This window comes from Condylura cristata, unplaced genomic scaffold, assembly GCF_000260355.1.
Source record: "Condylura cristata isolate star-nosed mole 26May11 unplaced genomic scaffold, ConCri1.0 scaffold00025, whole genome shotgun sequence".
Classification (NCBI taxonomy): domain Eukaryota; kingdom Metazoa; phylum Chordata; class Mammalia; order Eulipotyphla; family Talpidae; genus Condylura; species Condylura cristata.
The window spans coordinates 889,969-900,497 of record NW_004567126.1 but is presented as its reverse complement, the minus strand read 5'-3'; the positions used below and the strand labels follow the sequence as shown (position 1 = coordinate 900,497).

At 48.3% G+C, this 10,529-nt stretch overlaps 1 protein-coding gene across 2 annotated transcripts; it reads left to right on the top strand.

Moving 5' to 3' along the window:
* Positions 1-2,420: 2,420 nt before the first annotated feature.
* QTRT1 (queuine tRNA-ribosyltransferase 1) lies at positions 2,421-10,347 on the top strand. 2 transcript variants are annotated; one of them, XM_004689022.2, is made up of 10 exons: positions 2,421-2,683; positions 2,931-2,999; positions 3,098-3,236; positions 6,120-6,198; positions 6,320-6,435; positions 8,982-9,120; positions 9,322-9,397; positions 9,484-9,593; positions 9,682-9,769; positions 9,862-10,347. In XM_004689022.2, exons 1-10 carry the CDS (start codon positions 2,441-2,443, stop codon positions 10,012-10,014), a joined length of 1,212 nt encoding a protein of 403 aa, XP_004689079.1. In that variant the 5' UTR covers positions 2,421-2,440; the 3' UTR covers positions 10,015-10,347. The 2 variants fall into 2 exon arrangements, with proteins under 2 accessions (XP_004689079.1, XP_012585408.1); XM_012729954.1 differs by having other exon boundaries at positions 2,442-2,683; positions 6,075-6,198.
* The last annotated feature ends 182 nt before the right edge of the window (positions 10,348-10,529 follow it).

Below are 10,529 nucleotides of genomic sequence, written 5' to 3'. Positions count from 1 at the left end.
AAATATTATTCCTGTAACAAATTTTAAAAGTAAGTGTTTGTAATTGGGCATATTAAAACAGAAGAGACTATTTAGTTACCTTTATGATATATAAAAAGCATAAACAGTTATGAGAAAAATCTGAGTGAACTAAGAATTCAAGGGGTATGTCACTTAATTTTTATTTATTTTTGTGTAGAAGAACTGGGGTGCAAAGTATGAGAGGATTCACACCAGGGACATAATAGGCAGAGGAACAGGTGGATCTATATACTACCAAGGGGAACAGCAGGCAAGACAGGAGATGTCAGCTATGACATGTGGATTAGCTCCCTGGCCAGGGATTGAACTCAGGCGATAGTGGTGATATCACTGAGACTTAATCCCTAGGCCTCCAGAGGGGCCTAAAAGGGTCTTTCTTGACTTGGTAAGGTGACTCTTCAAAAAGTTAGAGATGTGCAGTGCTGAGAATATTTTCTTTAAAGTGACTTTAGGTGTGTAATGCATGGAGTACAGGGCAGAAGGCATGAAACCAGCGAGGAGACTACTGTTAGTATCCATGCAAGAGATGCTGGTGGCAGACCAGGCTGAGATGAAGTAGGTATGAAGTGGTTAAATACAGATTGATTAAAAAGAAGAGGAGGCCCTTTTTGCTGTAAAGTCAGATAGAGGGAGTGAGTGGGAGCTCAAGGACTAGCCTGAAGTTTCTGGTGTAAGCTCTTGGAAGGATTTAACCATTATTTCCAAGGGGAAGATAGGGTAGTAGGCAAACTTGGGGAGTCAATCAGCAGCTATGCTTAGGAATGCAGAGTTTGAGTAACCTAGACTCCTAGTGGGGATGGCAAGGAAGCATCTATAAGGTGGAGATGGGAGTATAGGAGAGAGGACTATGCTAGGAATAAAAGCTGAGGCATTGGAAATGTAGATTTTGCAAATCATCAGTTACAGGTGATGTGATATTAACAGAAAGGATGGAGAGTTCTTATGATTGGGGTAACCGGGGGCCTCTAGTGCCACAAGAGTTCATTTAAATACAGCACTATGAAGCTATCCACAGCCATCGCAGGATGAGTTTGATCCCCAGCCAGGGAGCTGACCCACATGGCACAGCAGACCTCACCTGTCTTGCCAGTTGCTCCCCTCAGCAGTGTATTTCGGATCTGCGTGTTCTGCTCCCCACTCTGTCTCTGGTGAATCCTCTCACCCCATTCCCGCACCTCTTGCCTGTACCCCAGTTCTTGTATGTATAAAAAAATTTTTTTAAAAAAGATTGGGGGAATCAGTAGCAATTGTAAGTTAAAACATAAGCCAGTCATGTGGAAAATCAGCAAGGAACAGTGCTGGAGACAAAGACAACAGAAATTGCAGAAGCCCTGAGTTGGTGTCCTAAAAGGGTGTTTGCCATAGTGGCCTCAGTGAAGAATATCTACCATCATGAGAAACTGGAACCACAAAGTTGCTAGTGGGTAAATCTTGCTAGGATTAGACTAGATAGGCTAGTAGTGATGCCTAGATGAAGTTTTTTGGGTCAATGGCGCCCTCTGCTGGCATGACTAAATATCAGCTACATTGTCATTAATAATAATGATCATGAATTACTAAGCATGATATACTATGTATGATTTATTCAACCTATGCATGGTTTATTAGTAGAACACAGTGATTAACAAACCCAGGACCCAGTCTCTCTCATCCCTGTGCAGCATGGAAGCTGGCACATTTGAATCTAAATACAGGTTCTGGGCTTCAGCCTCTCTGCAAAAGTAGGATTCTTTCCTTTGTTCTCTTTTACGTGTGTTATTTTATTTTTAAAGATTTTTTTATGCATACAAGAAATGGGGTACAGGCCAGAGATGTGTATGTGGGGGGTGAGAGGATTCACTAGGGACCGAGTGGGGAACAGAACAGGCATATTGGCTGAAACACACCGCTGAGGGGAACAGTGGGAAGGACAGGAGCGGTCTGCCACGCCATGTGTGTCACCTCCCTGGCCCAGGATCGAACTCATGCTGTGCAGTGGCTTGGGATTGCTTCGTAGTGCTGTGCTTTAATCTGTTGCGCTACTAGGAGGACTCATGTTTTGTTTAATTTTAAATGAATGTTTTCTGAGCACCTACTACCTGATAAATCCTACTGCAAGCTTTTGGGACACGTACCTCAGCCAAATACCGTGTTAAGATCTATACATTCATCCTTTCAATTTCCATTTATGGAAGAGAAAATTATGGTTTAGAAAGGCATTAATCGTAGAGCAAGAAAATAGCAGGAATGGTATTGGAATCCACGACAGCTTTGATTACAGAAAGCGAATCCCTCGCCTGGCAAATAAAAGGAGCCTGAGTCCGTTGCCATGGTGCCCTGACGCCCTTTCCAGCTTTTCCACTCTGGTAGCACTTCACGTGACGTTAGCCGATGGCGCCGCCCAAGTGGTCCCGGGCCCACGTGGTTTCCGGTAGCCAAGATGGCGGCAGTTGCTAGCCCGGCGTCAGTGGATTCCGCGCCACGGATTATGCGGCTGGTGGCTGAGTGCAGCCGCTCCAGAGCCCGGGCGGGCGAGCTGCGACTGCCCCACGGGCCTGTGGCCACTCCAGTGTTCATGCCAGTGGGGACGCAGGCCACCATGAAGGGCATCACGGCCGAGCAGTTGGAAGCGCTGGGCTGCCGCATCTGCTTGGGCAACACCTACCACCTGGGTCTCAGGCCGGTGGGTGGCCACTACCCAGTCGGGAGCGGCAGTAGAGCTTGGGAAGGCCTGGGCATCTTCTACACTCAGGCACACCTCCAAAATTCAATCGACCATCGCGTATTGAGCGCTATGGGTCGTCGTTCAGGCATTGTGCTGGGCGAGAAGACCGGGCGTGGATCGGAGCCGGCCAGCCCTTTCCCCAACATGAGCCCCCAGTTCAGTGATTAAGCCTAACCTGATACTTTCTGCACACCCTCTAACCCAGGGTCCAGAGCTGATCCAGAAAGCCCACGGCCTCCACGGATTCATGAATTGGCCCCACAACCTGCTGACGGTAAGGTGAAGTTGGGGTCTTGATCCAAAAGTGCTTCTCAGAGGTGAGATACACCCACCTCATACTCCCTGACAACCCCGCGGTGGCATTTTCCCTAGGACAGCGGAGGTTTCCAGATGGTGTCCCTGGTGTCCCTCTCCGAGGTGACAGAGGAAGGCGTCCGCTTCCGCTCTCCCTATGACGGCGACGAGACCCTTCTGAGCCCAGAGAAATCCGTGGAGATCCAGAATGCTCTGGGTAAGCGGATCAGCCTCCCCTCTCCAAGGAAACTCCAGTACAACACAGAGTGCGCAACCTTAGAAATAAAAGGAGGAAAATAGTATAGTTCGTTCATTACATGTTTATACTTGTAGGAAGAATAAAAAGCACATGTATGATTTATTTTTACTCCTGTACATTTTATCTTTGGAAAGAAACATAAACTGTAGTCCATGTCCTGGGGGTAGGGGAACTAGTGAGTTGTTAACCAGGTGGATAGATGCATTTACAATTTTTTTAAAGATTTATTTATTTATTTATGGTACGGACCAGAGATGAGAGGATTCACCAGAGACAGAGTGGGGAGCAGAACAGGCAGATTGATACATACACTGCTGAGGGGAGCAGCGGGCAGGTCAGGAGAGGTCTTCCTCGCCATGTGGGTCACCTCTGGGGCTGGGAATCAAACTCTCACTGAAGTGGCTGTGGCTAGCTTGCAGTGCCGTGCTTTAACCTGCTGCACCACCAGGGAGGGCTGCATTTAAGTTTTTTTTTTTTTTTAAGATTTATTTATTTATTCATACAGAACTGGGGTACAGGCCAGAGGCTCAGGGGCGGTGAGAGGCTTCACCATAGACAGAGTGAGGAGCAGAACAGGCAGATCTACGAAGTACACTGCTGAGGGGAGCAGCGGGCGGGTCAGGAGAGGTCTGGCTCGCCATGTGGTCTCCTCCGGGGCAGGCGGCAGGCGGGAATCGAACTCATGCGGAAGTGGCTTCAGATTCTCAGTGCTGTGCTTTAACCCGCTGCGCCACCAGGGAGGGCCTGCATTTAAGTTTTTATCTTTTTTGTGGGGAGTTATAACAGTGAGCTGCAAATATTTAAAGTGTATCATATATATATAAGATTTATTTATGCATATATAAGAACTGGGGTGAAGTCCAGAAATGTAGAGGATTCACCAGAGACAGTGGGGAGCAGATCAGGCAGATGCACTGCAATACGCTGCTTAGGGGAGCAGCGATCAAGACAGGAGAGGTTGGCTGTGCCATGTGGCTCAGCAACCTGGCCCGGTATGGAACTGATGCCACATTGGCTGGCACTAGCTTGGCAGTGCTGTGTTTTTAACCCTGTGTCACTAGGGAGACCCAAGAGAGTAAATATTTTTATCACCCCTAAAAACTTACTTGTGTATCCTTTTGTAATCCATCCTACCTTGGGCAGGAGAAGGTATGTATGTATGTATGTATGTATGCATACAGAACTGGGGTACAGCCCAGAAGTACAGAGGGTGAGAGGTTTCACCAGAGATAGTGGGGAACAGAACAGGCAAACTGACCGAAACACACTGCTGAAGGGAGCAGAGAGTGAGGGGAGAGGTCTGCCTTGCCATGTGGGTCAGCTCCCTGGCTGGAAATGGAACTCATGTAGTAGTGGCTTCCGGTTAGCTTCACAGTGTTGTGCTTTAACCCCTGTGCCACCAGGAAAGCTCCTGGAACTCTTTTCATCTTATATTTCCAATTGAAATTCTGTGCTTACTAAACACTTATTTCCTCTCTTCCCCCCACCCCTGGTACTCACTAGTTTACTTTCTTTCTCTATAATATGTCTATTTTATGGACCCCATGTAAGTGGAAGCACACATGTTATTTGTCCTTTTTTTTAGGAAAGATTTATTTATTAATGCATATAGGAACTAGGGTGCAGGCCAGAGGTGTTGGGGGTGAGAGGATTCACTAGAAACATTCACAGGTGCAGTGGATGAGACAGGAGAGGTCTGCCTCGCCACATGGGTGAGGATCGAACTCATGCTGCAGCGGCTTTGGATAGCTTCATAGTGCTGTGCTTTAAACCACCTGGGAGGCCCCAGTATTTGTGCTTTTGTATGTGGCTTAATTTATTCAGCATAATGCCCTAAGGTTCATCCATGTCAGAATTCCCCCCACTTTTTTTTTTTTTTAATATTTTCTTAACCTATTTTTTTTAAGGTTTATTTATTTATGTATACAGAATTAGGGTGCAAGCCAGAGGTGCAGGGGTGGTGAGAGGATTCACCAGAGACAGAATGGGAAGCAGAACAGGCAGAGCAACGAAGTACACTGCTGAGGGGAGCAGCGGGCATGTCAAGAGAGGTCTGCAGCACCATATGGATCACCTCCTTGGCCAGGGTTTGAGCATGCACTGAAGCATCTGTGTTAGCTTGCAGTGCTGCATCCTTACCCATTGTGCCACCAGGGAGGGTTCAGAATTCCCTTGCAGTACCAATGGAGCACACTTGCTTATTCATCACCCATTGGTAGGTGCTAGGCTTGCTTTTGCCTTTTGGCTATTATGAATCATGCTGCCACAAACATGGGTACAAATTATCTACACAGGACCCTGCTTCTAATTCTTTAGGGGTGTCTATGTAGACGTGGAATTGCTGGATGATATGATATACTTTTATTGCATTAATAATTAGCAATTTTATATTAAACTGGATTTTTAAAAAGTTTATAACTGTCTTAGGTTTGAGGCCAGAGGAATATGCCATAAGCATAAGAAAAAGCCTTTGATTTTGAGAAATTTCTGGGCTTGGGTACTTTCCTACAGTAAAGGCTGGAATGTAGTTTATTTTAGACCCCTTTCAACAGACTTTTGGGTTCCATCTTGCCATTGTCCATTACATTGCCAGAAATCACTTTGTACATACATCATCTTGTTCTTAAAGGGTGAATTCATAGAAGTGGTATTTTATTCTATGTTCCAAGGCAGGATTTTACATGTGGGGTGCGCAAGAGCAGGAGTACATTGTGAAAAGCTCCTTCTGGCTGCTGTAGGTGAAAGTCAGCAGAACCTGGTGGGGTGGGCTGGGGAGTTCCTGCTTATCTCCAACAGGAGGTGGGGACTTGCCCAGTGATTGTGCCCCTGCCACCCTCCCAGGGTCGGACATCATCATGCAGCTGGATGACGTGGTGAGCAGTACGGTAACAGGGCCACGAGTGGAGGAGGCCATGCACAGGTACGTGTGTGTCTACGTGTGCTCATGCACGTGTCTGTGTTGGGGGGTTCTGGTCCTACCATCTTGTCTCCTTACTCCTCTCACACCCCTAGGATGTGACATGACAGGGGCCCTCTTACAGGTCAATCCGATGGCTAGACCGGTGCATTGCAGCTCATCAAAGGCCAGATAAACAGAACCTTTTTGCCATCATCCAGGGCGGATTGGATGCAGATCTCCGGGCTACCTGCCTTGAAGGTAAAGCCATGTTCTGGCAGGACCAGGACTGTTCCAGCCTGAGAGCCCCATGTGGGCCTTGAATATGACCACTGTGCTCACACAGTGGTTGTTAATGGGTGAAAGGGCATTCCAGGTGGGTGCAACAGCTGAAGCAATGGTGCTCAAGCAAATGAAGTACAACATTTTTAAAAAGATGTATTTATTTATGCATACAGAACTGGGGTACAGGCCAGAGGTGTGGGGGTGGTAAGAGGATTTACCAGAGACAGAGTGCGAGAAGAACAGGTAGATGTACTGAAACACACTGCGGTGGGTGAGACAGCAGAGGTCTGCCGCACCGTGTGGGGCAGCTCCCTGACCAAGGATTGAACTCGTGCTGCAGTGGCTGTGATAGCTTCATACTTCTGTATTTTAACCTGTTGCACCACCAGGGAGGGCCCAGAATGTGTTTTGAGAATAATGGAAATCCCAGTAGGTGCCAGGTTTCCAAGATTACCAATGGGGAACAGGCACAGATCTTTTTTTTTTTTTTAGTTTATTTTTACATATTTTTGCAGGCACAGATCTTTAAGTCACCTACCTCATACTACACAGCTTGGGTATTGCTGAGCTAGAAGCTACAAGTTAACTGATATACTAGAAGTGACAAAGGGTGACAAAGGGTGGTCATTGCCATGACTGTGGAGACAAGGGAGGCAGAGATGGGGGCTTTGGGTTCTGTAGACTGTGGTACTGGAGCTGAACCTCTGACATGCTGCCTCAGTGCTGTGTACCCTAGGCTAGTAGTTTGGTCTTTCTGAAACTTTCTTTCTCTGTAAAATGGGAATGTACTCCCAATGTCATAGAGTTGAAGGTAGGAATATATGTGGAAATGCCCCCCTAATTCTTATGTCATGTGTGCTATTATGTACCTTCTCCTGATTAAAGTAATTTCTCTTTGTCCTCACATGGCCCTTCTCCCTCCATTTCTGGTCTGGTAAATATTTTTTTTTTTAAAGATTTATTTATTTATTCATACAGAGCTGGGGTACAGGCCAGAGATGCAGAGGGTGAGAGGATTTTTATGAGAGACAGAGTGGGGAGCAGAACAGGCAGATCAATGAAATACACTGCTGAGGGGAGCAGCGGGCGGGTCAGGAGAGGTCTGCAGCACCATGTGGTCACCTCCGGGCAGGCAGGAATCGAACTCATGCGGAAGTGGCTTAAACTTCTTAGTGCAGTGCTTTAACCTGCAGTGCCACCAGGGAGGGCCCTGGTAAATATTTTTAACAGAGTCTGCCACTCAAGAGATTTATTCCATGTCACAGCTCAGTTGGTGTGGACATGTATGAAAGCTTAGGCTTTTAGAAACCTCTTCTACATGAGATACTTTCTGATATTTTCTGTTCTTTTATGTTAAATAAAAAAATATCACCTGTTGAGGGCCTCCGCTGTGGTGCAGGGGTTAACTTTTCAGTGCTCTCTAGCTGTTGCCAGCCACTGCAGCATGAGTTCCACTCCCAGCCAGGGAGCTGACCCACGCGGTGTGGCAGACCTCTCCTGTCTCACCCCTGCTCCCCTCAGCAGTGTAGTTCAATGGATCTGCCTGTTCTGCTCCCCACGCTGTCTCTGGTGAATCCTCTCACCTCCCACACCTCTGGCCTGTATTCTAGTTCTGAATGCATAAATAAATAAAAATTTTTAAATGTTTAAAAAAATACCACCTGCTGAACAATGACAGGCATTGCCCCACTGGCACTTCTGTTGGATCTTTGGGCTCACCTGCATGTGAACCCCTCAGGTTCTCCCCCTGCCTGCCTGGGATCCAAAGGCCAAGGGAGGCCAGAGACATTGCATTTACCAGCCAACCGCAGTTGATTCCGATCTTCACTTCTGCTTCAGAATAGACCCCAGGCCCCTCTTGCTTTGTTGATACTCTATCCTCTCTCGGGTTGAACGGGGCAGCTGGAGCTAGAGATAAGCCTGGGCTTTGAAGCCAGACTTGGGTTCAAATCCAGCCTCTGGCATATACAGAACAATGGGTTAGGCTTTGTAGGCCTCAACCACTGTGTAGAGATGCAGCCTCTTTGCACTTCTGGAGTCTGATTGCCCACTTCTCAAATCCAAACACTTGGGTTTTTGCAATGCAAGACCAACATCTGTGTGGTATTTATTCTGATTGCTATGAGTCTTCTACATTCTGAATCAGAAGCTCACAGTGGTTGATGACAGGCTATAACTTAGAATCTGTGGTGTTCCTGTTCTAAAACCTGGAACATTCTGAATTCTAAAACATATGTGGTTCTACCTTAGACTTCAGTTAAGGGAGTATGGCCATGGGCTTGTCCTGTGGACTGAGGTTCTCAGATGCATTGGGCACTCAATGAATGGTTGCTGAGATCACCAACAGCTCCCCCAGGCAGCCCTACTTATATATACAGATACACACACTTGCACTCAGTCTCTTCCTGAGACACTCGGGGAAGGGGGAGGTCTGGGTAGGCTCCGCCTATAGGTGCAAAGAAGGAGACACATTTCCTTTTGCCTGGTGGCCCCTCACCTTGCCCTCTACCTGTATCCCCCAGAGATGACCAAGAGGGACGTGCCTGGCTTCGCCATTGGGGGCCTGAGCGGGGGCGAGAGTAAGAGCCAGTTCTGGAGGATGGTGGCGCTGAGTACCTCAAAGCTGCCTAAGGATAAGCCCCGATACCTGATGGGGGTTGGGTATGTGGAGAGGGAACAGTTACACCTTGGATATTGTTTCCTGATGGGTGTGGGAGGAGGCATGGTCTCCCTTGGGAGCAGTTCTGAGGAAATGTGACTTATTTTCCCTGAGAGAGTAAGGGTGGGGGGAGGCCTAGGTGTGTGATCAGGGCTTGATATTCTCTGCTAAACTCCCCTCCCCACCCATGGCCGCAATCCCAGCTATGCCACTGATCTGGTGGTCTGCGTGGCTCTTGGATGTGACATGTTCGACTGTGTCTTCCCCACCCGGACAGCGGTGAGGCTTGGGCAAGGGGCAGGCGGGTGGGGGTGGGGCCAGAGCAGGTAGATGCCTGGTCAAACCACCTTCTCCTTCTCCCTCAGCGCTTTGGTTCTGCACTAGTGCCGACTGGGAACCTGCAGCTGAAGAAGAAGCAGTATGAAAAGGACTTCCGCCCCATAGACCCTGAATGTACCTGTCCCACCTGCCAGAAGTAGGGAAATGAGGGGGATCTGGGGACTGGAGTAGCCTGTGGAGGGCAGCAGGCCACTGCCCTGCTGAGCCCCACCTCTTGCTCACAGGCACAGTCGGGCCTTCCTGCACACACTGCTCCACAGTGACAACACAGCCGCCTTACACCACCTCACGGTCCATAACATCGCCTACCAGGTGGGTCTGTGGCCAGGTGGGCAGTGGGGGGTGATGTGGGGTGATCTTCCTGGCCAACTGGCTGACACTGACAACTGTCCCTCTGTCCACAGCTGCAGCTGATGAGCGCTGTGCGTGCCAGCATCATGGAAAAGCGTTTTCCTGACTTTGTGCGGGACTTCATGGGCACCATGTATGGGGACCCCACCCTCTGTCCCACCTGGGCCACTGATGCTCTGGCTTCTGTGGGAATCACACTGGGCTGAGCTGGCATGGGGTAGGGTGGGGTGCAGGGGCAGGGAAGGAGAATAGAACATATTGAAGGGTTTGTTCTTTTGTATTCTAACCTAAGAGAGCCTGTGCCTTCTTGGGGAAGTTTCCTTTCTTGGTCCTCTTCTAAGTCTGAGAGTCACTATGGCCAATGTTCTCTCCCTCCCAATATTATTAGTATCAGTTAATGAGTAACAACAACAACAGCTGGTATCAGGAAACCAACTGGCATAGTCTAGAATGTAGTTTCCTCAGGGGCCTCCCGGGTGGTGCCAAGGGTGAAAGCACAGCACAGTGAAGCTATCTGTAGCCACTGGAGCACAAATTCAATCCCTGGCCAGGTTGCTGACCCACATGGCACAGCAGACCTCTCCTGACCTACCTACTTCTCCCCTCAGCAGTGTATTTCAGTAGCTCTGCCTGTTCTGCTCCCTGCTCTGACTCTGTTGAGTCCTCTTAACTCCTTGCATCTCTGGCCTGTACACCCGTTTTTTATGTCTAAATAAATAAA

What these genes read in the sequence shown, in the direction of transcription:
- QTRT1 (XM_004689022.2), top strand. Translation starts at nt 2,441, where the DNA reads ATGGCGGCAGTTGCTAGCCCGGCGTCAGTGGATTCCGCGCCACGGATT. An exon ending in GTGGAGGAGGCCATGCACAG is followed by an intron (nt 6,199 to 6,319) that starts GTACGTGTGTGT and finishes GCCCTCTTACAG; the next exon opens with GTCAATCCGATGGCTAGACC. An exon ending in TCTTCCCCACCCGGACAGCG is followed by an intron (nt 9,398 to 9,483) that starts GTGAGGCTTGGG and finishes CTTCTCCCTCAG; the next exon opens with CGCTTTGGTTCTGCACTAGT.